A 27,152-nucleotide genomic window follows, 5' to 3' on the forward strand; every position below is an offset into this window, starting at 1 on the left:
AAAGAATACCAGAAATCAGAACCTGCTCACCTGACTGAGCAGGCCTCTGGACCTGAGAGTGAAAATAAGAATTTGGATGCACCTGGAGAATCACGTGAGGTTCTGGATGTTCCAGCAAAGTCTCGTGCAAAGCGAGGTGAGGAAGACTGATGCCAAATTCTTCCACGAAGTGCTTGTACCATTTGCTTCAGGAGAGTGCCACCTGCCATTGTGTTTTAGTAACACCATTCGCAATTCCATCAAGTCTGTCAGCTGGCTTTACTGGCATTCAGCCACTCTTCACATGTTTGTCTTACCTGTCTGTACACACACCTGTGTGATCACTGTTCATTGTCTTAGTCTTACACTTTTCTGAGACTTCATAAATCGTTGTGTGTGCCATTGTCTTCTCAGCAAAACTCACACTTTTTTCCTAGTATTCATTTTTCCATCCATTGCAACAAAATCTGTCCTGCATTTCATTCATATCATTCTCCCATTAAAAGTATCTTTCATATTTCCCTTCACAAAAAGGTAACCAGAGGCTTCATAGCACAGGTAATATTTTCAAAAGTCAGTAATGATTCATCACAAATTAGGTTACTAACAGGGCATCCCTCACTTGTAAAAGTACTGCATTGTCCTGAAATATATATTTAATTTACACAGCTTATATTTTTGTGGTGTTCATTAGTAAAATTGTGTGGGTTTAAAAAAAAAAAAAAACCTCATATAATTTTAATAGGCACTTAAACTATTTTGTCAAGGAATGACAGAATTTTACAAATTATGGGCAGGACACCACAATAAGGAAATAGGAGATTTTAAGTTGCCTGTTAGGCTCTGCTGCTGGATAGGTCATTCCCATACTTCAGGATATTGAACTTACTATTGAGATATAAACAGTATACACTCTATAAAAATAGAGATATATTTATATCCTTTCCTCCCCTTTTACGTGTAGGTAACTAAAAGAAGAAAAAATCTGATATATAAAATAAATACTTGTCTTAGTTTTAGTAAGTGTGTTTATTTAACTACATTTCTAATAATCTTGCTGTTCTACTTCAGAGGCCAAGCCACCAAAAGAAGAATCTCCGAAGGGTATCAGTCCAGTCAAAGGTAGGATATTACAAGCAATACCTTGTCATGGTCTAACTCCAGCTGGCAATCAGGCCCCAAACAGCAACTCACTCACTCCCTTATAGTGGGAAGGAGGAAAGAATAAGGGTTAAATCGAGAAAACTCACAGATTAGGCAAAAGCAGAGCACACAAGCAAAGCAAGTTAAGGAATTCACTCTCTGCTTCCCATGAGCAGGGATGTGTTCACCCATATGCAGGACAGCAGGATGTCCTTCCATCCCTTGAAGGGCAAATGTCATAAATCTGAACGCCCTCCTCCTCCCCCCACCTTCTTCTTTCCCTGCTTTATATACTGAACATAACACCATGTGGTGTAGGATATCACTTTGGTCAGTTGGGATCAGCTTTCTTGGCTGTATCACTTCCCAATTTCTTGTGAACTCCCAGCCTGCTCAGTGGTGGGGCTGTATGAGAGGCAGAAAAGGCCTTAGCTCTGCAAGAGCCTCTCAGCAATCACCAAAATATCTATTATTAAGACTGCTCTCAACACAAATCCAAAATATAGCCCCATACTAGCTACTTAGAAGACTGTTAAATCTCCCCCAACAAAATCAGCACAGCCTACAATCAAAAGCAATTAATCAAGACTCGTTTATTAATTTCTGAATCTGAATTACAGCCAAGAAGACACCTTCACCAGCAGATGCAGAAAGAAGGAAGCTCAGGCCAGGCAGCGGTGGTGAAAAACCTCCTGAAGAGCCTCCATTTACTTACCAGCTCAAGGCTGTACCACTGAAGTTTGTCAAGGAGATGAAAGATATAGTGCTAAAGGAAGCTGAGTCTGTTGGGTCTTCTGCAATCTTTGAAGTCCTAATTTCACCATCCACTGCAATTACCAGCTGGATGAAAGATGGAAGCAATATCCGAGAGAGCCCAAAACACAAGTTTATTGCTGATGGCAAAGATAGGAAGCTGCATATTATTGATGTCCAGCTGTCTGATGCTGGTGAATATACTTGTGTATTAAAACTGGGGAACAAAGAGAAGACCTCTACAGCCAAACTTATTGTTGAAGGTATTCCCTATTTCAAATTTATCAATAAACTCCTCAAGTTGGTGCTTTGTAATTTTACAGTAGTTGGTAGATGCATGCTTTTGTTTCCCTCAATCACTACACAAATTATATAAGGTATTTCTGCATCACATATTCTATGTATAAAGGAGACAAATCAAAATAATTTGTTTCCCACAGAACTCCCAGTGCGGTTTGTAAAAACCCTTGAAGAAGAAGTGACTGTCATTAAAACCCAGCCACTGTACTTAACATGTGAGCTTAACAAAGAAAGAAATGTGGTCTGGAGAAAGGATGGTAAAATCATCAAAGCCACGCCTGGGAAATTTGCTCTGGGTGTTATTGGTTTGGCACATTCCCTCACAGTCATGGATTCAGATGATGCTGATGCTGGCACTTACACTGTTACGGTGGAAGACTCTGAACTGTCATGCTCATCTTGTGTTAAGGTAGTAGGTAAGTAACAAAAATCATGTTCTTTTTTCTCTCAAGGATATTTGGGCTGCTCCAAAATTATGAAAACCTTTTCTCATTGTCTTAGAGTATAAGTGGACAGATATGATTTTTACAGCTATTAAAAGCTTGTTGTAGTACAAAATCTCTTAGTTCTCTTTATTCTTTTTTATGACACGTCTGTTTGTAATAAAAGTCTGCTAAGCTGTTTTCTTGTGTAACTTTTTGTCATGCAGAAGTTATAAGGGACTGGTTAGTAAAACCCATAAGAGACCAGCATGTTAAACCAAAAGGAACAGCTACTTTCAGCTGTGACATTGTCAAGGATACACCAAACATTAAATGGTTCAAAGGAGATGAGGAAATCCCTGCTGAACCCACTGACAAGACAGAAATCTTGAAAGAAGGAAATAAAATTTTCCTGAAAATCAAGAATGCTGGTCCTGCTGATATTGGAGAATATGCAGTGGAAGTTGAAGGTCGCAGATACCCAGCTAAACTGACCCTTGGTGGTAAGGAAGCTTTTATTTGGATTATATTTAATCATCTTGTAGGGCAGTGTTGAAAAACATCTAAATGAACAAACATTAAAGGTAACCTGAATTATTATAAAGCTCTATCAAAACTTGATCTAATTATACATATGTTTATTTGTGCATTGTAGAACGTGAAGTTGAGCTTCTGAAGCCGTTAGAGGATGTTACAGTTTATGAGAAGGAAACAGCAAGCTTTGATACAGAAATATCTGAAGATGATATTCCTGGTGAATGGAAGCTGAAAGGAGAAGTCCTGAGACCTTCACCTGTAAGCATCCTTGAATTTAAAAAAAAAAAATTTATTTAAATTAAATACTGTGAACAGATTCCTTGAATCTTAATATAAAGACTTGTCATTGCTACTCAGTCCAGAATATATGATTAAAAAAACTGATTCTCTAAGTAAGGATTATATTTTATAAAAGCTAAGTTTTGAAGGCCTTCACTTTCTTAAGGTATTACAGCACATAATTCAAGCAATAATAGAAATATCCTACATACACTGTGGGAATGATTCTGACATTCTGAAGAATTCTGTGGAATGCTGAAGAAATGTACTCCATATTTTAATGATTGAGTCAAAGTATTAACTTTCCTTGAAAAGCAATTTCATTCTTCCTACCTGACTCTTTACTGTATATACAATGTTTATGAAAATCCCTTTATTAAAAGCACATAGCAGCAAGGCATTTGCATTATGTTGGTATTTGTATTTAACCAAGTCTGTCATCTCTCCAGACATGTGAAATCAAAGCTGAAGGAGGAAAACGCTTCCTAACCTTACACAAAGTCAAGTTAGAGCAAGCTGGTGAAGTCCTTTACCAGGCCCTGAACGCTGTCACTACAGCCATCCTGACAGTAAAAGGTACAATGTCCCACAGGGTGTGTCACCAGCTTAGACAGAGTTCATGTGGAGCTCGTTACAAATGGTGTGTTGTCTTTTGCTTCCAGAAATCGAATTGGACTTCGCTGTGCCCCTGAAAGATGTCACTGTTCCTGAGAAGCGCCAAGCAAGGTTTGAATGTGTCCTTACCAGAGAGGCCAATGTTATATGGTCTAAGGGCACTGATATAATCAAGGTTGGAGAAAAATTTGACATCATTGCAGATGGAAAGAAGCACATTCTTGTTATCAATGATTCACAGTTTGATGATGAGGGAGAATACACTGCTGAAGTTGATGGCAAAAAGAGCACAGCAAGACTGTTTGTGGAAGGCAAGTGTTTTCTCATGAACAAAAGAACAACAAGAAGATAAAGAATATATCTTTCAGGACTACATTAGCCTTTTTTCTGAATGTATTTCTGTGTCTGCATTACAGGTGTGAGGCTGAAGTTCATATCACCTCTGCAGGATCAAACAGTGAAAGAGGGGGAAACAGCCCACTTTCAGTTTGAGCTTTCTCATGAAGACATGCCTGTGAAATGGTTCAAAAACGACAAGAGACTTCACACAAGCAGAACAGTTTTGATTACTTCAGAAGGCAAAGTTCATAAACTAGAAATGAGAGAAGTAACACTTGATGATATCTCAGAAATAAAAGCCGTAGTCAAGGACTTGAATACACAAGCCAACCTGAAAGTCTTAGGTAATTACAAAAATAATTTGAAATCTGCTATAGAATAAATATTAACCATTTTTATAAGTAGAAAGTGACAAAATATTGACATTTTAGTATATTTGTATAACTAATTTATCTTATTTACTATGACTTTTGTAGAGGCTGATCCATATTTCACTGTGAAATTACAAGACTACAGTGCTGTAGAGAAAGATGATATTACTCTGGAGTGTGAACTTAGCAAAGATGTGCCAGTAAAATGGTACAAAGATGGTGAAGAACTAATAGCTTCCAACAGAATTTCCATAAAAACGGATGGCTTGCGCCGTATCCTGAAGATCAAGAAGGCTGCAGAGAGTGACAAAGGTGTTTATGAGTGTGACTGTGGAACTGACAAGACAAGCGCCAATATCAGCGTGGAGTGTAAGTAATCATGTCTTCACTAAGGGAAAATAGCAAAACCTTTGTAAACCAGTGTAGACAGACAGACTGTCCAGAAAGCAAGACCAAAAATGTACCTGTGAAAAGCATGCTGTTACGATGAATGGCTGAAATATCTACATTTAAAGTTATTAACAGTGATTAAAGGAGACAATATATTTGACAATTACTGGAGAGAGTTACTCTCTGTGTCGAGTCACCATCAGGAAATAAAAACGGTTTAGTTCACTGTAAGAGGTATCTGGGTAAATTATTAGGAAAAATATTCTTACCAAAAATAACTACATTTTCAGACATAGAAGGAGGTTGTAGACAACCCTTGCTGCTTTTTAGGAAGAGGTTAGATAAACATCTACTGGTCATAGCATTTGAATGCCCAAAAGAAAGAAAAGGGAGAGACTTAAGGTGCTTTCCAATATTACATTTCTATGGTATACAATTTGTGAGTAAACAGATGCAAACTTTTGAATTTTATTTTTTTTTTTTAGCTCGCTTAATTAAAGTGGAGCGCCCACTGTATGGAGTGGAAGTATTTGTTGGTGAAACAGCACGCTTTGAAATTGAAATTTCTGAGCCTGATGTCCATCCTGTATGGAAGCTAAAAGGAGAAACCCTAACACCTTCACCTGTAAGAATTCTTCTTTATTTTTAGACCATCATTTCCAGTAGAAAAACATGATTAATAATAATGTTTTCTGAGTGGCATCTTAGAATATTAATATTTACGGTGGGATGTGTGTGTTTCTTTATCACCAGGACTGTGAAATCATTGAAGATGGGAAGAAGCATATTCTTGTCCTTCATAACTGCAAACTTGATATGACTGGAGAAGTGTCTTTCCAAGCTGCCAATGCTAAAAGTGCTGCTAATCTGAAAGTGAAAGGTACAGTCTGCACTTGGCCAACATTTCCATATGTATTTCAGGGCATCAGAACAAATGTAGTGTCAGAAAGCACTGTATGAACTGATCTGAAAGAGCTCTTCTTTGATTTCAGAACTGCCTCTTATCTTCATCACTCCACTAAGTGATGTGAAGGTCTTTGAGAAGGATGAAGCTAAGTTTGAATGTGAGGTATCCAGAGAGCCCAAGACTTTCCGCTGGTTGAAAGGAACAGAAGAGATCACTCCTGATGAAAGATTTGAAATCATTTCAGATGGAACAAAGCATGCTCTGATTATTAAATCTGTTGCCTTTGAGGATGAAGTAAAATACACATTTGAAGCTGAGGATAAAAGAACAAGTGCCAAGCTAATTATTGAAGGTTTGTTATACTTTGTCTTTCTAGGAAGGTTTTGCATCATATACTTGCATAGTTTCTATTGATAAAATTATGACACGTTATGTTGTTATAGGTATCCGCCTGAAATTCATCACTCCTCTCAAGGATGTAACAAAGAAGGAGAGAGAAACTGCAGAGTTCACTGTGGAACTCTCCCATGAAAATATCACTGTGGTCTGGTTCAAGAATGACCAACGGTTACATACCAGCAAAGTGGTTTCAATGACAGATGATGGCAAATTCCATACACTCACAATCAAAGATCTTACTATTGATGATACTTCTCAGATAAAAGTGGAAGCTATGGGCAAATCCTCAGAAGCTAAACTCACTGTTCTTGGTAAGAATACCCAAAAAATTCACCTGATGTATACTATCAGAAGAGTTTTATTAATAAAAATTAGTAATCAGAAGGTCTTGGGATTGGCCTAAATCTAAATTATGATTTTGAAAATCTAACAATTTGTTTTTCTTCCTTGGGTCTCCATTTACCTATTCATGAAGGATGATTATAATAACTTTAAAATTTCATGCAAAGTTGCAAAGTTAGTGAGTACATACTTAAAGCAGTGCTCTAAAACTCCTAGAGCATCAAAAGAATGTTGTCACTAATATTAGTAATGCCCTGAACAATTTATTAGGTGTTTATTGTTTTCTTTTTTGTAACAGAACTGTGAAAAAGGACTGTATTTAATCATTCTTGTGGGATATAAACAGGAAATATATTTTATGGTAGAAACTAGTTGTTTTTTCTAGAAGACTAAAACCTCAGACTGAAATATATCTTAACTTTTGCTTGCAGAGGGAGACCCTTATTTCACTGGGAAGCTGCAGGATTACACTGCTGTGGAGAAAGATGAAGTAATCCTACAATGTGAAATCAGCAAAGCAGATGCCCCAGTGAAATGGATGAAGGATGGCAAGCCAATTACTGCATCAAAGAATGTGGTTATTAAGGCTGATGGCAAAAAGAGAATCCTTATTCTCAAGAAAGCTTTGAAGAAAGACATTGGACAGTACACTTGTGACTGTGGTACTGACCAAACCTCTGCTAAACTCGATATTGAAGGTATGGCTATTTTAATGGGCTGCTCTGTAGAAGTCTTTTGGGATCTGCTAGAAACTGAGGGAGTCAATTGTGTTTTTCTTCTCCAGACCGGGATATTGAGATTGTGCGACCACTATACAGTGTGGAGGTGATTGAGACAGAGACTGCCCGTTTTGATATTGAAATCTCTGAGGAAGGTGTCCATGGCAATTGGAAGCTAAAAGGAGAACCCCTGACTGAATCAGCTGTAAGCAAATATTTCATTAATTTTTTATGTGTGTCTCAACACTTTGCACAGAAGTAGAGTATGAGGGAGGGTGGCCACAGAAACTAAATTTGATTTCCTGCTTTCAGGAAGAGTCACTATATTAAAAATAGTGGGTTTTTTAATTAATAATGTTTTAAATCTAGTACAAAAGTAATACAAAATAGCTAAATAATAAATTATTTTCACATGAAATGGTACATTCTGCATTGTTAACAATACCTAACAATCATGTATCCTAAGTGCAAAGACCATGTGGAATTAACTTAAACACAACAGCATTTAAAAATGCAGGCATCAGATTTCATGCTTTTTCCTGTGGGTTTTGAGTTATATTTGGTTTAAATAGATGTAGATCACATTTCCAAACTCTTTTGGATTTCTGTGACAGCTAAAATTGGAGTAAAATGGCATAGAGCTTAATCAAATATAAACTCCTTGTTGGAAAGATCTAGAAAATAAAGAAACAGTACAATCACAGTTGGCAATAATCTGGCTTCTATGTAATGGCATAAATGTGAATAATACAGAAAGACTGGAAGTGTCATGAAAATCACTGTCTCGATAAAAGAAGGAAATGTCTTCTCAAGGAAAGGTCACAGCACAAGCTGAGCAATTTCTAGTTCCCATGGGGGAACTAGGCCTCTGACTGGTCTGCATATATATTTATATATTTGCTACTCAGTCAGCACAGAAATGTGTTGCCTCTTTCCCTTTCCTTCCAACTGTATTAAGAGAGTTGAAAGGAAAGACCTATGAATGAATGTTTATAGGGTATATTTAACTTGGGCGCAAGAGTTGTGAATGGAATAGAAGAAAACAGATTCATGGTATAAGAAGGAGAGGCTCTTTTGGTGAGTAGTACAAAAAAGATACTGAAAAAACTATTTCAATTCTGTTTCTGCAGGAATGTGAAATCAAGGAGGAAGGAAAAAAGCACTTCCTTACACTGTACAATGTACGCTTAGATCAAGCTGGTGGAGTAGATTTTCAAGCAGCAAATGCCAAGTCTGGTGCTCACCTTCGAGTGAAACGTGAGTGTCTTTTAAACTTTAATTAATTTATTAATTAAGTGAAAACATGGTACTCACTGCCTCTTTGGAATGGGTAGCAAATCTCTATACTGTATTGAACCCACAGCAATCCTTTCCAAAACAGCAGCTAAGAGATTAGTTACTCAGGTTGTCTTAATTTTTTTTTGTTAAGGAATGTGCTATGTGTTTTTAACCTTATATATCATTTATTCACATAGGAGAAATAAAATTAAGGAGATGGCCTTGAAGGTTGCTTGATGGTTTGCCATCATATATGCTGTTATGAAATCAAATATTGCAAGCAAAGGCTGTGCTGCATCGAAGTGTCACGTTAGCTGGAAAGGATAGGATAACAGTGACATCTGGGGATAGGGTTAAGAGCTTGATGGACAGGGACAGACTACACGGTTGAAGACCACTTGTTTCCCACTCCAATCCTAGCCCTCGCTATTTTGGAAACACATGCCTTATCTAGCCACAGGCATGCAAGGCTTGGCAAGGAGACAGATGCAGAGCAACTTTCCTGCTGACCTTGTTCAATTTAAAGAAACACACTCTGCAAATAGGAAATTGTAGGTGACCAGCCCTCCCCTAAGAACCCAGGGTGGCCTCTTCTATTTAGGGAATTTAAAGAGCAGCATTGCGATGTCTGGCTCTCTTGAGGGAAGCCACCATGGAGATTAGTACGTAAGGGCAGCAGCTCTCTCTTGGGTAGAAGTGAGTAATCTAAAAATTATGTCTTCTCCTTACCAAGCTCGAGTAATTGGCTTGCTGAGACCCCTCAAGGATGTAACAGTGACAGCTGGGGAATCAGCAACCTTCGATTGCGAACTCTCTTATGAGGGAATCCCAGTAGAATGGTTCCTGAAAGGAAAGAAACTGGAGCCCGGTGATCAGGTAAAAAAACTAAACTTTACTTTTTCTCATGTTTCCTCCTCCTTGTTGTCTTTCAAGTCTCTTCCCCTGCTTTGTTTCTTATTTATTCTCTCCCAGCTGAAGTACTAAGGCACAGAAGTATTTTAGTACTGCTGTGTCAAATGCTAAATCATCCTTAAATCAGATACAACAGTTTTTCCCAGAAATTCCAGTATTCTGGAATGTTACAATTATTTATCATACAAAGGGAAACAAAGGTTCCAAAATATCAATCATTACAACAGTGATTTTGTACCTGATTCTGTTGGAGACTCAGCCACAAGGATACTGAATAATTTTTACTCAGATTACCTGTGGTTACCGTGAGAGGATTTTGAAAGGTGCTATCAGGAAAAGCCTTTATTTCTCCTGAATGCTGAGTTGCAGTCCAATTCAACATATAAGGGGATTAAGAGGATTCAAATTCCATTTCAGGCATTTGTTCTGGCTCTCCAGATAACTCTCTGGGCAGATTTGCTTGTCAAGCTCTTCTCACTAGCTATTTTTAACAGTTCATCAAGTGCTGGCTCTTAACTCTGAGATCTGAGCAGCCTGGAATGCATTCAATTTAATGTTTAAAGTTAATGATAGGGGAAATAAATAAAGAAACGTAAATTAATAGATTAAGAAATGGAAATAGATATTACTGATTGTAAGACTTCTTTTTCACATACTAGACCCAAAAAAGTAATGCAAATTCAAATAAAAGTTGGAAGCTTAAGACAAAGTAAACTTTCAAGGCATTGCATGAACTAACAAAGTTTCAGAACCTGTAATAATGCTGCTAATAATACTTTGGTACAGATTACTATTTCTTTTAGATACAATTTTTAATTTTTTTTTTCAGGTTTTGCTAGATCTTTCTTAGCTTTAAGAAATTTGCATAAATAAATATTTAATTTTTAAAAAATGTAGCAATATCAATACAGATCATTATGACAAGGGACCCTATTAAGGACACATAAACAAAGTTGAAACTCAGCACATGAATCATGAAATTAATCAAGATAATTACTTCTGAGTTTCAGAATAAAAATGTGAAAAGCTATTGACCAGTGCAGTGGATTGATAGTCATGACTGCCTGGCAAGAAAAATATTAATAATAAATAGACAAATTGGCATTTCCAGAGAAGTGTATGTGGGGGGTGCCAAACCTCTTCATAGCTGAAAAAGGTTTTCCTTTACATGTAGCCAGCAGTAATGCCAACTTTTCCCATAAATTTGCTTTTTTTTTGTATTTATTAATACCTGTTCAAAATAGACATCATCTCAAGTCAGTCCCAAAATCCTCAAAATTTTGAAGACTGAGTTATATCTAGTATATACAAAAGGAAGTTGTCAAAACTTCACGTGAAAGTGGACAACCGAACTCCACAAATCATAAATAGCATTCTATTTCATGAAATATTTCTTAAATACTTGTTGTAGATGTTCACAGTGGGGTTTTTATGTATTTTGTAAGGTTGTGACCCGTGCTGAAGGGAGAGTTCACACACTTGTTCTCAGAGACGTCAAGTTAACAGATGCAGGAGAAGTATCACTGACAGCAAAAGATTTCAGAACTCAAGCAAATCTTTTTGTGAAAGGTAAGTCAGTCATTTTAGTTAAACCATAACATTATTGTTCCATTCATGCTTCATCCTGGAATAGGAAACTTTGATAAATACACATTATTTTATCAAAGAGTGGTATCGTATATACAATATTCAACTGGTAGATAACTTCCCTGATTAAAAAATCAACCTACATAAAATCTCTTCACAGAAGAGCTGAACAAGGGAAAACACTGGAAATGGGTCAAATCTGGGAGATAAACCAGTTCATTAGGACTTCCAGGGCTTTGCTGCAGTCTTGAACATTCAATTGGCCTCAAGAGGACCCACAAATACCATCCTTTGTGGCTCCCAGTGGCTTTTTCTGTTCTTTTGAATATCCAGAAACCTGTCAGAGTATAACTGCTCCATCAGGCAAGGGACAAGATAACATTGTCTGTACACCCACTTGTACTGCTTGCAGGCTGGGTTTTGTTTCAGAAGGAAAAGAACTGCACACACTGATCCAGTAATTCAAGGAAAAACTGAAAAAAAACCCTAAGCATTCTCTGAGCTCACAGTATAAGTTTAGAGTCTCTGAGATTACATGGGTATGGTTCGGCTAAAGAAATTGAGTTGCAAGGCTTTGTGATGATTTTTAATTAAAAACCCCATGGACAAGGATATCATCCAGTCTAATCTTACAGTAGGCTGAAAATGAGGAAATTAACCCGAATTAACAAAAAATGTCTGTTTATTAAAAATAAAAATTGTTTTAAGAAACCTTCAATAGGGACATCTAAGAGCCTTTTTGTCAAGGAAAATTAGTAAACAGCACAGGATAGTTCTATGCAAGCAGAAGACTGCCTGTAGTTTAGATCTTTTCTACCAAAACTGTATCTGTTTCATTTAGAACCCCCAGTTGAATTTACTAAACCACTTGAGGACCAGACTGTTGAAGAGGAAGCCACTGCAGTACTGGAATGTGAAGTCTCCAGGGAAAATGCAAAAGTTAAATGGTTCAAAAATGGAGAAGAAATTCACAAATCAAAGAAGTATGATATCATTTCTGAAGGCAGGGTCAGAAAACTTATCATCCGCGGCTGCACATTGGATGATGCAAAAACATATGCCTGTGATGCTAAGGACTTTAAGACATCATGTTTCCTCAATGTGGAGCGTGAGTAATTCACAGTTTTCTACAAAATGTCTGGGTGCTGTAAAGGCATTGTACAAGTGTCTATGACTGGCAGTAGTATCAATGTTGGCAATTTTTTTACTTCTCTAGCATAACTTGCCTCTACTAAAAATTTAAAAATTTTCTATTCTCTTACAGCTATTCGTGTCGACTTCCTTAAACCCCTGACTGACCTTGAGGTTAAAGAAAAAGAATCTGCTCGATTTGAATGTGAAATTTCTCGTCCAAATGTCAAGGTCTGTAGTGACACTTTTTAATCTCAGTTACTCTTTCAGCTAGAGGGGAAAACTGTGATCTATTGCTATAAAAGAACACACTGAAATTTATGATGGGTATGTTTAAACCATGTTAATTTGTTCTGGAACAGGTGAAGTGGTTTAAGGATGGCATGGAAATTAGAAAAGGCAAAAAGTATGACATAATTTCTAAAGGTGCAGAACACATTCTTGTCATCAGTAAATGTGTCTTTGATGATGAAGCTGAATATTCCTGTGAAGCAAAAACAGCTCGAACTTCAGGCCTACTTACAGTGATAGGTAAACACAGTGTTTTCGAATCTAATATGTGAACAATAAAGATGTGAGAGTGGTTTTTTTTTTTATGGCAGGCTTTAATCATCTTTTGAAATTCTTTTTGCAGAGGAAGAGGCTGTTTTCACAAAAAATCTTCCTGATCTTGAAGTAAATGAAAATGACACTGTAAAATTGATCTGTGAAGTTTCAAAGCCTAATGCTGAAGTTACTTGGCTTAAAGGAGATGAAGAGGTGCCTGATGGTGGCAGATTTGAACACATTTCTGATGGTAGAAAGAGAATTCTTGTTATACATAATGCTCATCCTGAAGATGCTGCCAAATATACTTGCAAACTCCCAAGCTCTAGTACAACAGGAAAACTTACTGTACATGGTAAGAGTACTTCTTTGGTGGGCTTGTATCCTGGAAAAAAAATTAAAACATTTGAAAATCAGTAATAATATACAATTTGGTTTATTGCATTCACAAGTAAAAAATAATATATATATCTACAAAAATGTTTTCTTTCAGAACTTGCAGCAGAATTTCTTACCAGACCACAAAACCTTGAGGTGCTTGAAGGAGAAAAAGCTGAATTTGTCTGTTCAGTATCCAAAGAAGCCATTACAGTACAGTGGCTAAGGGGTGACACAGTCCTGGAGCCTGGTGATAAGTACGACATCATTTCAGATGGCAAAAAGAGAACACTTGTGGTTAAAGAATCTGTTCTAGGAGATACAGGAATGTATACTGTCATGGTTGGTGAAGCTAAAGCTACAGCACACTTAGCAGTGATTGGTAAGTTTTATTTTATCAATGTGTAGATTTGTTACATTCTTTATACTACATGATGTCCTATTTCTTCTGTTTTCTCAATTTCAGAAAAACTCAAGATTATAACTCCTCTTAAGGACCAAGAAGTTACTGAGTGTCAAGAAATTATCTTCAACTGTGAAGTCAATAAAGAAGGTGCCAAAGAGAAGTGGTACAAAAATGACGAGGCAATATTTGATAGTGCAAAATACATTATTGTTCAGAAGGGTGTAGTCTACACTCTCAGAATCAGAGATGCAGAGTTGAAAGATCAAGCTACCTACACCATCTCACTGACAAACCAGAGAGGTGAACATGTAAAAAGCTCTGCTGCCTTAAAAGTATTAGGTAAATAATTTGCACTACATTAAAATTGTTTCATCATTTACATTCCATTTTATATGAAGTTGTAAAAATGTTTGCCTTTTTGTTGTAACAGAGGAGGATCTCAGAATTGTTGAGCCCCTTGAAGACATTGAGACCATGGAAAAGAAAACTGTCACATTCTGGTGCAAAGTCAATCGCCTTAATGCAACTCTCAAATGGACAAAGAATGGAGAAGAGATCACATTTGACAGGCGTGTTTTGTACAAAATTGATAAATTCAAGCACTCATTGATCATTAAAGACTGTGGGTTTGTAGATGAAGGTGAATATACTGTTACTGCTGGACAAGACAAATCAGTTGCAGAGCTTCTCATCACAGAAGCACCAGCAGACTTCACTGAACATCTTCAGGACCAGACTGTCACTGAATTTGATGATGCTGTCTTTACATGCCAGCTTTCCAAAGAGAAAGTCAGTGTAAAATGGTACAGAAATGGAAGAGAAATCAAAGAAGGCAAAAAGTATGTACATTTTATTATGCTTCTGAATGTGCTAAACATGCTTGTTTTACTTTATTGCTTTGTCTGGAAACTAAAATACTGCCTATTTTTCTCCTCCATAAAGATACCAGTTTGAAAAGGATGGAAATCTGCACAGGTTAATCATAAAAGACTGTAGACTAGATGATGAGTGTGAATATTCCTGTGGAGTGGATGACAGGAGATCTAGGGCAAGACTTTTTGTTGAAGGTATGTGTAAAATTGGATGGGATTTATTTCAACATTATTTGATAATAGTAGAAACAATTAAAAAATAATACTGAATAAATCAACATTTATTTCAGAAATCCCTGTTGAGATTATTCGACCACCACAAGATATTTATGAAGCTCCTGGTGCAGATGTCATCTTCATGGCTGAATTGAACAAAGATGGTGTGGAGGTCAAGTGGTTGAGAAACAACATGATTATCATCCAAGGTGACAAACATCAGATGATGAGTGAAGGAAAGGTCCACAGGCTGCAGGTGTGTGACATAAAGCCCCGTGACCAAGGAGAATACAGATTTATCGCCAAAGACAAGGAAGCTAGAGCTAAACTTGAATTAGCTGGTAAGTTGCTTGTTTTCTGCTCCTTTTATAAAATCTTAGATTCATGAACTTAGTTTCTAACTAAATTTATTTTTTGCTCTTTCAAGGAGTTGAACTAAAATGAATACACAGTCAGCCTGAGAAAAGTGTTGAACTATTTGAGGATTGTTTAACAAGTCTGTTAAACTATGTGAATATGAATTTAAGGAACAAACTTTTTTTGTTATTCCATGCTGATCCAGCTGTTGAGGAAAACCCATCACTTTTCAATGTGTATTTGCCAAAGAGCAAGATTTAAGATTAAAGGAACTTAAAGCTTTTATTTAAGTCACTAAAAGCAATGAAAATTATTTGGCCTACTCATTTAAGTCATATTAGGTATATAATTCCTAATTTGTCTATTTTACAGAATAGTTAAATTAGTTCTCAAAAAGCAATTCCTTCTTTCCTGATTTTATAGGAGGACACAGTACATTTCAACCAGCCTGTATTTCTTTCTCTGGAGTTGTTCTACGAGTATATGAAGGCTTTCCTTAGAGTTTACACAGCAGATCCTTTTACTTTTCTGTGTTAGAGCTTCTTTACTGACTGCACAAATATATCAATTTTTGCATACGTATATATGCAAGTACTGAACTTTTCACATTCATCTTTCTTAGCTGCACCTAAAATCAAGACTGGTGATCAAAACCTTGTGGTTGATGTTGGGAAACCTTTAACTATGACTGTCCCATATGATGCCTACCCAAGAGCAGAAGCTGAATGGTTTAAAGCAGGAGAAAGTCTGCCCACAACAACTGTTGATACAACAACTGACTGCACTACCTTCAAAATTTATGAAGCAAAGAAATCAGATAAGGGAAGGTACAGGATTGTGCTTCGAAACAAACATGGCCAGGCAGAAGCATTCATCAATGTAGAGGTCATTGGTAAGTACTCGTGTTATTAAAACCTTGCTTACCATTATTTCACAGAGTAAAAAGCCATTATTGAGGGGGAAGCCCTCTGCTTCCCCTCATGGGAAAGCTGCAGATCATATTGAGGTCTCCCCTCAAACTCCTCTTCTCTAGCCAGAGGGAAGAAAATCGATGCAATGCCCTGAAGTATTGTCATATCTTTAATAGATGTTCCAGGTCCAGTGAGAAACTTGGAAGTCACTGAAACTTATGATGGTGAAGTTGGTCTCGCATGGCAAGAACCAGAAAGTGATGGTGGAAGTAAAATCATAGGCTACGTTGTTGAAAGACGTGATATCAAGCGTAAGACCTGGATTGTGGCCACAGATCGTGCTGAAAATTGTGAATACACTGTTACTGGACTTCAGAAAGGAGGAGTTGAGTACCTCTTCCGTGTCAGTGCACGCAACAGAGTGGGCACTGGTGAGCCAGTGGAAACAGACACACCTGTGGAAGCTAAGAGCAAATTTGGTGAGCAGAAGTTACAAAAAACTCAGTGTTTGATGGTTGTGTGGTACAATTTCTAACAGTAGAAGAACCTACATGTCTTTTTTTTCCTTTTTCCTCCTAAAATAAAATGCAGATGTTCCTGGTCCTCCTCAAAATGTAGAAGTTAGTGATGTGAACAGGTTTGGAGCGACACTTAGCTGGGAACCGCCTGAGGATGATGGAGGATCCCCGATTACTGGCTACGTTATTGAACTGCGTAACAGAGGTACCATCAGATGGGAGCCAGCTATGGCCACAGGAGCTGATGAACTGTCAGCTGTCCTGACTGATGTTGTGGAAAATGAAGAGTATTTCTTCAGAGTAAGAGCTCAAAACATGGTTGGAGTTGGCAAACCAAGTCCTGCTACACGTGCAGTAAAAATCATGGATCCAATTGGTGAGTATGCAAAGTATATATAATTATGATTGCATTATGAGACAGTAGTATTTTGGATGCCATTTGTGCAGGAAAGTTTAACTGACAAACATCTGTGCTACAAATACTGTGTACAGTTATATTTTCCCTATTCCCTACTTTTGTCCTTCAAACATAACAGGAATACCTTGCTACCGCTTGGTTTAGTAAGAACTGCAAATAATTTTTTTCTCTGAAGTTAGGGTACAACCTCAATTTTAAAAAATCAGTTTAGAAAAAGCTAAGCAAAGGCTTTAAAAACTGTACTGTAAGATAGAAACACTTAATTTGCAGAACGATGCTGCTTTATCAGTTGCATAAACCTGTCTCAATTTTTTTTTTTCAGAGAGACCAAGTCCTCCCATTAACCTTGAGCATTCAGATCAAACTAAGTCATCAGTTCAGCTCACATGGGAACCCCCTCTCGAAGATGGAGGAAGTCCAATCTTAGGCTATATTATTGAAAGGCAAGAGGAAGGAACAGACAAGTGGATTCGTTGTAACCCAAAACTAGTACCTGCTCTTACTTTTAAGGTACAATGTTCTCTTCATCAACAGGTAAAATGTGCAGATAATTTTTAATATGAGGTAGTAAATGATTGTGTTTTTTTAGGTCACTGGATTGAAACAAGGATCCAGTTATTATTACAGAGTCTCAGCAGAAAATGCAGCTGGTGTGTCTGACCCAGCAGAGGCTATTGGGCCATTAACTGCAGATGATGTTTTTGGTAAGCCGCATGCCATTTTGTTTAATCAATTAATCAGATAAGGCACACAATTAAAGTGCACCTTGTGGGTAATATGTGTATTTTTCACCAGATAACTGGTACACCTTAGGCATTTGAGATCATGAGCTATTTCTCCTCCATTATAAATTTTGGAGGTAATTATCTGTACTATGAGATAGAGGCCTGTTAGGTTGCCTCAGGAGCAAGGCATGACCTTTTGTCTCCTGACCTACCTCTGTGGAAAGTGAGAGGTAACAGAAAGAAAGAAAGGCAGAGAAGATCCCTAAAAAAAAACCATCTCAAGATAATTTATTGAATCCTCTTTCCATTCTATTTCAGTTGAACCTACAATGGACCTAAGTGCATTTAAAGATGGGCTGGAAGTTATTGTACCAGAGCCAATCAAGATCCGTGTTCCCATCACTGGGTACCCTGTGCCAACTGCCACATGGTATTTTGGTGACCAAGTCTTAGAAGAGGGTGATCGTGTAAAAATGAAGACCACTGCCTCCTTTGCAGAACTCGTAATTACTCCGAGTGAGCGCCCAGACAAGGGAATTTATTTCTTGACATTAGAAAATCCTGTGTCATCTGTTACAGGAGAAATTAATGTTAATGTCATTGGTAAGTGGACATGTATATATTTTAGCAGTAACATTCCACATTTGTCTTGTTAAAATCTAATTAGGTTAATAATGTATAATCTTACACCATCCAACCAAGTATATTAAAATATTACTAAAAACTAAAAATCACTCCTCAAAAAACCTCTTTTCTAGTTTTCAATATGTAACTTTGCTGTTTAAAGAGGAATGACTTAACAAGACTAAGTCTTCTGGTAGATACATTACATAGAGATCATCTATCAAACACCAATTAGAAAATAATAGTATTTCTGTGACTTCTAGCTTGTCCAAGTGCACCAAGAGAGCTCAATGTTTTAGAAGTACTCAAGAGTACAGTGCAGCTCGCATGGGAACCTCCAGAAGATGATGGTGGAAGTCCAGTCACTGGCTATATAATTGAAAAACGTGAAGTAAGCCGGAAAACGTGGAGCAAAGTAAGTTCATTCTTTCTCATTTGAATTTCTATATTATTTTCACATGTGCTACTGAGTTTTTTGTCTTATTTTTGTAATCACTCTTTGGAAATAAATTTTAAAAACACATTGGAACCTTTCTTCTCTTTAGGTTATGGATCATATTGTTGACCAAGAATTCACTGTACCTGACCTCATCCAAGGGAAAGAATATTTATTTAGAGTTTTTGCATGCAATAAATGTGGCCCTGGAGAACCTGCATATATTGATGAACCTGTAAATATGTCAGTACCAGCAAGTAAGCATATTTGAAATTTTGCTGATTTTCTTCAAAGTAAGGTATAAAAATAACATATCTTCCTTACACTGGTTTCTAAGACCCCATATGTTTTTAATTTTTAATAGCGGTGCCTGACCCACCAGAAAATGTTAAATGGAGAAATCCAACATCAAAAGGAATCTTCCTAACATGGGAGCCTCCCAAATATGATGGTGGTGCACGCATTAAGGGTTATCTGGTAGAAAAATCCCAACGTGGCACAGACAAGTGGGAGATATGTGGGGAGCCTGTTATTGAAACAAAGTAAGTAAATCAACCCAGTAGATAAATCCTCTTAACTAATTGTGCCATCGTCTTGGCTCTAAATATTTTAATTTTTTTTCTTTTTTTTGACAGAATGGAAGTAACAAAGCTCCAGGAAGGAGAGTGGTATGCTTATCGGGTTAAGGCTTTGAACAGAATGGGAGCAAGTAGGCCAAGTAAGCCAACTGATGATATTCAGGCCATTGATGCAAAAGGTAACTACTTCACTTGCTAAATTGCCATAGCTGCTTTATTTTTACCAGTCTCTGAAATACTGTTTCTCTAACAACATTTTCATTCTCTCCTAAATCAGAGGCTCCAGAAATTTTCTTAGATGTGAAGCTTCTTGCTGGACTTACTGTGAAAGCTGGAACTAAAATTGAGCTGCCAGCTAAAGTAACTGGAAAGCCTGAGCCCCAGGTTACTTGGACCAAGGCTGACAAAATTTTGAGACCTGACAACAGAATCACCATTGAAAGCCAGCCTAATCATTCTACAGTCACTATTACAGACAGCAAGAGGAGTGACAGTGGAACCTATATCATAGAAGCTGTAAATTCCAGTGGACGTGCTACTGCTGTTGTTGAAGTTAATGTTCTTGGTATGCATATACTTTATGTTATTTATATAAATCATTAGTCATGTATCAAGGTATGCAAGCAGAAAATTAACATTCACATCTTGTTCTCTACAGATAAACCTGGTCCACCAGCTGCATTTGATGTAACAGAAATCACAAACGAATCCTGCCTTCTAACCTGGAATCCTCCCCGAGATGATGGGGGTTCTAAAATTACCAACTACGTCCTTGAGAAAAGAGCTACAGACAGTGAAATATGGGACAAGTTGTCATCAACTATTAAAGATACAAAGTTCAGAGCTACCAATTTAACTCCTCATAAAGAATATGTGTTTCGAGTCAGTGCTGAAAACATGTATGGTGTTGGGGAGCCAGCACAGTGTAGCCCCATCATTGCCAAATATTCATTTGGTTAGTTAATTAAATTAATGATAAATTATTACAGTATTTTAACAGGAAGGGAAAAAAAAAACTGACTGATGGTTTTGGGTTTTGTTTGTTTGTTTTTTAATGAATTTATACAGATCCGCCAGGCCCTCCAACAGGTCTCAAGCCCACAGAGGTCACTAAAGATTCAGTCACTTTAACATGGAATGAGCCAGATGAAGATGGTGGCAGCCCCATAACTGGCTACTGGGTTGAAAGATATGATCCTGAGCAGGATAAATGGATAAAATGCAACAAAATGCCAGTGAAAGATACAACATTCAAGTAAGACTATAGTCACTTTAGGGTGAAATTGATCACAGAGACATAAAAAATTAACAGTAGCTTTTAAAATAAGTTTTACTTTGTTTTTATTTTTTCCTAGTTTCTCTAAGTTTTGATCCAACTACCCCTGGTAGCTTACTTTTTAAATTAGTTTTAATGAGGGGTATCTTTACAGAAGAATTTTTTTTCTTTTAAATGTTATGCTAAATAATTCCTGTGCTTAATAATTCCGTAAGGTATTCTAACATGGCAGAGACATGGTCATCCCAAGTATAAATTTACCAAAATCCTTAGGGTTTTTTTTCTCCTGATACTCTCATTAACTAAAAACCATGGAACATGCAAAAATCCAAGATAGTTCTCAAAACATTCATTCAACCATTTTAGTGTTGACAATGTGTTGACATCATTAGCTGTAATTTGGATATTTTCAGATTTTCCAAGTAATCTGTGGTATAGATAGTGGAGAGAATGATGTTTTAGAAATTAATTAATGCCTGGGTTTCGTTTAATCATATTTAATTTTTATTTCCAGAGTTAAAGGTCTTACAAATAAGAAGAAGTATAAGTTCCGTGTCTTGGCAGAGAATCTTGCAGGACCTGGAAAACCAAGCCGGGAAACAGAGCCAATCTTAGTGAAAGATCCAATCGGTACAATAAACACATTTTTTAATGGTTTAATTTAGCAACAATAACAAAAAAAAATTGTTATCAATGACATAATTAATACTGGACTCTTGCCTAGATCCACCATGGCCTCCTGGAAAGCCAACTGTGAAAGATATTGGCAAGACATTCCTTACCCTGAACTGGACAAAGCCAGAACATGATGGAGGGGCAAAAATTGAATCTTACGTCATTGAGCTGTTAAAGACTGGAACAGACGAATGGGTGAGAGTAGCTGAAGGAGTTCCAACAACGGAACACTTCCTCAAAGATCTTATGGAGAAACAAGAATATTCATTCCGTGTGAGAGCTGTGAACAAGGCTGGCGAGAGTGAACCCAGTGAGCCCAGTGACCCTGTGCTGTGCAAGGAGAGGCTCTGTGAGTAGTGTTTCATGAACATGCTGCTACTGCAAATACAGTCTCTGACTTTAATAAAGCCCCACGTCTGTCTGTCTTTGTAGGTCCTAAATGAACTCTTGGAAGGCTTATTAAATACTAAAATCTGCCCTGCTTCAGTTCAGGAAATACAAAGTTTTGATAGTTTTGGTGTATTCCCTGTCTTCCAAGTTCTTTTGTGGGAATTGCAACATTCTGGTTTATTTTTTCTTTTGCTATTTTGCAGATCCTCCTTCACCACCCCGATGGCTTGAAGTTATTAATATTACTAAAAATACAGCAGATCTTAAATGGACAGTACCAGAAAAAGATGGGGGCTCCCCAATTACCAACTACATTGTTGAGAAAAGAGATGTAAGGCGGAAAGGCTGGCAGACAGTTGATACGACAGTGAAGGATACCAAGTACACAGTAAGCCCACTGACTGAAGGCTCGCTCTATGTGTTCCGTGTGGCTGCTGAAAATGCCATTGGACAGAGTGACTACTGTGAAATTGAAGACTCAGTGCTTGCTAAAGATACTTTCAGTAAGTTTTGATTTGCTTACTGAGTGATCACTAGCTCACATGTCATTAATTCATAGTCTTCTAATATGTGCCTTTTTTTTTTTACCTTAGCAACACCTGGGCCTCCATATGCCCTTACAATTGTTGAAGTGAAAAAAGGCCATGTTGATTTGAAATGGGAACCACCTAAGAATGATGGTGGCAGACCAATTCAAAGGTAAGGTGATTTTGTGTAGTCTCCTGAAGATAAACATCTTTAAACAAGTGAAGACGTTTCTCTCAAAATATTTAAATTTTAAATTGAAACATTTTATATTAAAAATATGTGGATAGATTTAAGAGAAGCAATGAAGGGCTTGATTTTAAAATTTAGAAATGATGCAAATAAAATACCTAATGTGCCTGAACAGTGAATGTGTGTCAACATCCTTAAAACAGCATATAATAATTAGGAGCTGTGAAAAAAAAAATAATGTGAAATGTGACCATAGCCTCTAGTTCCTGCAGAATAATAGCCACTTAAAATCATCTAGCACGTAGTATGCTTGTATTTTCCTTCTGCCTTTGTTTGTCATTCAAACTGTATACATTCAGCTAAAATGAGTCTTTTCAGATAATTTTCTTCTTTATAACACTTTTCAAACAGACTGTTTTACTCCTTCTCAGTCGCAAAAAGCACAACAAACAACTACAGAGATCTGCCTGAAGAAACAGAAGTCACTCAATTTGCATTACTTTGCCATAGCCTGTCCTAAGCAGATTTTGACAGCCAAGTAATAGTATCTTGAAATATTCTCAATGGACTGATCACTGAGATCCAAACTAGCAAAGATACAAATATAGCTTGGAGGTTCTTTTGCCTCTGCAGCTCTCTATAACCTGAGAACACAGTTCAGTTCAGTTCTAAAACACAGAACAAATATCAAGAATTGACAGTCAGACCTGGGTCTGTCAGTGATGTCAGCCCTATTAGGGGCTGAGACCCACTAGGACTAGGTGGCTAAAGTGTGAAGAAATTTAATTAAATCTATTATCCATTATTCTCTTTACTTTTCCACTGTCTAAACTAGTCTAATCTCTTTTAATCTATTTTCTTGAAGAAGTCTGAAGTGTTCCTATTTCAAGTGCCTCATAGTATTTTCCCCAATCTCTTCAGATATGTTATTGAAAAGAAAGAAAAGCTAGCTACTCGCTGGGTAAAAGCTGGGAAGACATCTGGTCCAGATTGCAATTTCAGAGTGACAGATGTCATTGAAGGTACAGATGTACAGTTCCAGGTCCGTGCAGAAAATGAAGCTGGATGTGGTCATCCCAGTGAACCAACCGACCTCATTCATATTGAAGATCCAACAAGTAAGTAGAATAATACAGTGTATGAATTTTAGAAGCAGTCTACTGTTCTGGGAGGAAAATCACACCATACTTTTCCATTTCTGCAGGCCCTCCTTCACCTCCTCAGGATTTACACGTCACAGATGCAGGCCGAAAGCACATTTGCATTGCATGGAAACCTCCTGAGAAGAATGGTGGAAGTCCTATTATTGGATACAATGTGGAGATGTGTGAAGCAGGAACAGAAAAATGGATGCGAATCAATTCTCGTCCAATTAAAGATCTAAAATGTAAAGTGGAGGAGGGAGTTGTTCCAGACAAAGAATATGTGCTAAGAGTCAGAGCTGTCAATGCTGTTGGAGCTAGTGAGCCATCAGACATCTCAGAAAAAGTTGTTGCCAAGGACCCAGACTGTAAGAATAAATTCCTTTTTCTTTTCTTTTTTTTTTTTGTCAGATCTGCATAACTGAAAAACAGAAGGGTGTTTGGCAACTTTCTGATAACATTATGCTTACCTTTACAGGTAATCCAACCATTGATCTACAAACTCGTGACATTGTTGTTGTTAAAGGACAGAAGCTAAGTATCCCTATACCCTTCAGAGCTGTTCCATCCCCAACTATAACATGGCACAAAGATGGCAAGGAGTTGAAAGCTGGTGACAGAACAACAATGAAGAGTGACTATACCTCTGCATTGCTTGAAGTGATAGACAGTGTTCATGCTGATGCTGGTGTTTATACTATCACACTGGAGAACAAGCTGGCATCAACAACTGGATCAGTCAATGTCAAAGTCATAGGTAACTATGTTCTTCCATTCTGAGAAATATGCTTATCTTCACTTGGGCCCTGCAGCTGACAGAAGACAGGGCTAGAAAGAAATGGCTTCTGCCAGGTAGAAAAATCACTTCAAGACATATGTAGATTGATGTTATGAAGTCCCATGAAAAAACGCTTTACCTCAAGTTGCTCTAACTATTCAGTGACTACTGAAAGCCCAATTTTTTTGAGAAGTTAGCATATAAATATAAAAATTATTTAAGAATTCTGACTATTTTTCATCTTTGGAAGCAGAAGTTCATATAGATGCTGTGTAGTCCACACTTGTGGTCTTTGCTTTCTGCAAAGCAAAGAAATGAAATATAATTTCATATTTATAAGAATACACTTCCACGTCTATTTAATTAACGAATTGCTTCATTCTTATTTAAAACAGGTCCACCTGGACAGTGTAAAGACATCAAGGCAAGCGAAGTAACCAAGAATTCTTGCAAAGTATCCTGGGAGCCTCCAGACTTTGATGGTGGTACTCCTATTTTGCATTACGTTCTGGAACGCAGGGAAGCTGGTCGTAAAACATACATCCCAGTCATGTCTGGTGAAAATAAGCTTTCATGGCAAGTCAAAGATCTTATCCCAAACTGTGAATATTACTTCCGTGTTAAAGCTGTCAATAAGATTGGAGGGGGTGATTATCTTGAACTAAGAAACCCAATCATTGCAGAAGACCCAAAACGTAAGTTTGTCTTTCTGTTAAATAATCTAAAAATCTGATTTTTAAATAAAATCTTCATACTCTCTTTTCTCATATGATCCTTCTTTTGATCTACTCTTTCACAGAGCCCCCAGATCCGCCTGTCGACCTTGAAGTCCATAATCCAACATCAAAATCAGTAACTCTTACATGGAAACCACCCCTGTTTGATGGGGGAAGCAAGATTATGGGCTATATAATAGAGAAGCTTGCTAAGGGCAAAGAGAGGTGGGAGAGATGCAATGACTATCTGGTACCCCTACTAACTTACACGGTGAAAGGCCTTGAGGAAGGAAAGGAGTATCAGTTCCGTGCTCGTGCTGAGAATGCTGCTGGCATCAGTGAGCCTTCTCGGATTACTCCTTTTGTGAAAGCTGTGGATCCTATTGGTATGAATTGTTCATTAGATCATTTATATTAATTGCCATATATCCTCAGACATATTGAAAGATTCTACGCTTCATTTCTCATTCTTTGTTATTACAGAGGCTCCAAAAGTCTTCCTTGCTGCAAACCTACAGTCTGGCCTTGAGGTGAAGAGAGGTGATGAGATCATACTTGAGGCACATATTTCAGGGTCACCCTATCCATCTATTACTTGGCTGAGGAATGATGAAGTTGTCAGACCAGAGGATATCAAAAAGAGAGTAACAGCACCTAAAAAGAAGAAGGGTGAACCTGAAGAAGAGAAACCTTTCCAACTTTCACTGCCAGAACGTATGAGTGTTGACAACCACAAGGAAGGAGAGTCCATACTATCAGTTCGTGACTCCATTAGAGCAGACCATGGCACATTTACAATTAAAGTAGAAAATGATCATGGAGTTGCAAAAGCCTCATGTGAAGTCAATGTGTTGGGTATGTAAAGAATGTCCTCAAAACATCTAGTTGTTCCGAGTATTAGGTAGGAAGTGTGCAAGTTGAGTACTCATCATTTTTCTTGGTTTACTAACAGATACACCTGGGCCACCAGTCAACTTTGTATTTGAAGATTTGAGGAAAAATTCTGTCCTTTGCAAGTGGGAGCCTCCCCTTGATGATGGTGGAAGTGAAATCCTAAACTATGTACTGGAAAAGAAAGACAATACAAAAGCTGAAATGGGCTGGGTCACTGTCAGTTCAACACTCAGGCATTGCAAATTCCATGTAACAAAACTGATTGAAGGAAAAGAGTATCTATTCCGTGTATTTGCTGAAAATAGAGTTGGAGCAGGACCACCATGTGTTTCAAAACCAATGACAGCTAAAGATCCTTTCTGTAAGTTTTAATTTTGAAAAACAACATTCTCAGAAAACAAGGTGTGAAACTCTATCAGACTGTTAGAATACTCAGCTTTATCTGTGTAGATGTTTCCCAGAAGAAACTTGAGCTATGTGATAATTATTGCACATTTTAAGCCATTGAAATACAGACAACTATCAAAAATACTCTAATTTCAATGGTAAACACATAAGAATGATGATGACTGTCATAAAACTTTACCCTTAAAACACTTAACATCTGAATAGTGACATTCTTTGTGCTTCATAGACTAGTATTCTTATCAAAAAAGAGAACCATTGCAAATTTGCTTACTGATCACCTTTAGGAATCAAAGGCTCTAAGAGAGCAGAAAAACTATGAATTAAAATTAGTAATTTGTTATATCATAGTGCTCTCTTAGCTTTCAATAAGCTCTGAAGAGACAGCAATGATGGCAAAACCACCTTTTTGTTTTTCAGCTCCACCAGATGCACCTAATAAGCCTGATGTGGAAGATGTAACCAGCAACAGTATGCTGGTTAAGTGGAATGAACCAAAAGATAATGGCAGCCCTATCATAGGATACTGGATTGAAAAACGTGAAATCAATAGTACTCATTGGGCTCGGGTCAACAGGAACCTTGTGAATGCTCTGGAAGTAAGAGTTGAAGGACTGTTGGAAGGTTTAACTTACATCTTTAGAGTGTGTGCTGAAAATGCAGCTGGCCCTGGCAAATTTAGTCCACCATCGGATCCAAAAACTGCGCAAGACCCAATAAGTAAGTGGATTAGGAGACGCTAATAGCAGACAGTTGACAAGATAGGATTCT

At 37.4% G+C, this 27,152-nt stretch overlaps 1 protein-coding gene across 1 annotated transcript in view; it reads left to right on the forward strand.

Annotated features, from left to right (window-relative positions):
• The window catches only part of TTN (titin), a 234,120-nt gene that overhangs the window by 134,254 nt on the left and 72,714 nt on the right, over positions 1–27,152 (forward strand). Inside the window, 53 exon segments of the mRNA XM_066553743.1 lie at positions 1,051–1,101; positions 1,299–1,304; positions 1,743–2,138; positions 2,316–2,591; positions 2,825–3,100; positions 3,253–3,392; positions 3,863–3,989; positions 4,076–4,339; positions 4,445–4,711; positions 4,844–5,107; positions 5,614–5,753; positions 5,882–6,008; positions 6,121–6,387; positions 6,479–6,745; positions 7,208–7,474; positions 7,561–7,700; positions 8,626–8,752; positions 9,507–9,649; positions 11,131–11,254; positions 12,114–12,380; positions 12,537–12,634; positions 12,766–12,934; positions 13,038–13,304; positions 13,443–13,709; positions 13,794–14,072; positions 14,164–14,572; positions 14,676–14,800; positions 14,896–15,162; positions 15,801–16,070; positions 16,266–16,568; positions 16,681–16,983; positions 17,348–17,535; positions 17,615–17,729; positions 18,069–18,353; positions 18,638–18,789; positions 18,920–19,067; positions 19,175–19,352; positions 19,446–19,567; positions 19,666–19,953; positions 20,047–20,343; positions 20,457–20,643; positions 21,179–21,294; positions 21,389–21,688; positions 21,933–22,232; positions 22,323–22,428; positions 23,368–23,564; positions 23,651–23,956; positions 24,067–24,345; positions 24,762–25,061; positions 25,166–25,468; positions 25,566–25,937; positions 26,035–26,337; positions 26,802–27,101. Coding sequence (XP_066409840.1) covers positions 1,051–1,101; positions 1,299–1,304; positions 1,743–2,138; positions 2,316–2,591; positions 2,825–3,100; positions 3,253–3,392; positions 3,863–3,989; positions 4,076–4,339; positions 4,445–4,711; positions 4,844–5,107; positions 5,614–5,753; positions 5,882–6,008; positions 6,121–6,387; positions 6,479–6,745; positions 7,208–7,474; positions 7,561–7,700; positions 8,626–8,752; positions 9,507–9,649; positions 11,131–11,254; positions 12,114–12,380; positions 12,537–12,634; positions 12,766–12,934; positions 13,038–13,304; positions 13,443–13,709; positions 13,794–14,072; positions 14,164–14,572; positions 14,676–14,800; positions 14,896–15,162; positions 15,801–16,070; positions 16,266–16,568; positions 16,681–16,983; positions 17,348–17,535; positions 17,615–17,729; positions 18,069–18,353; positions 18,638–18,789; positions 18,920–19,067; positions 19,175–19,352; positions 19,446–19,567; positions 19,666–19,953; positions 20,047–20,343; positions 20,457–20,643; positions 21,179–21,294; positions 21,389–21,688; positions 21,933–22,232; positions 22,323–22,428; positions 23,368–23,564; positions 23,651–23,956; positions 24,067–24,345; positions 24,762–25,061; positions 25,166–25,468; positions 25,566–25,937; positions 26,035–26,337; positions 26,802–27,101 — 11,835 coding nt within the window.

The sequence above is a fragment of the Molothrus aeneus genome, chromosome 7, assembly GCF_037042795.1.
Source record: "Molothrus aeneus isolate 106 chromosome 7, BPBGC_Maene_1.0, whole genome shotgun sequence".
NCBI classification, from domain to species: domain Eukaryota; kingdom Metazoa; phylum Chordata; class Aves; order Passeriformes; family Icteridae; genus Molothrus; species Molothrus aeneus.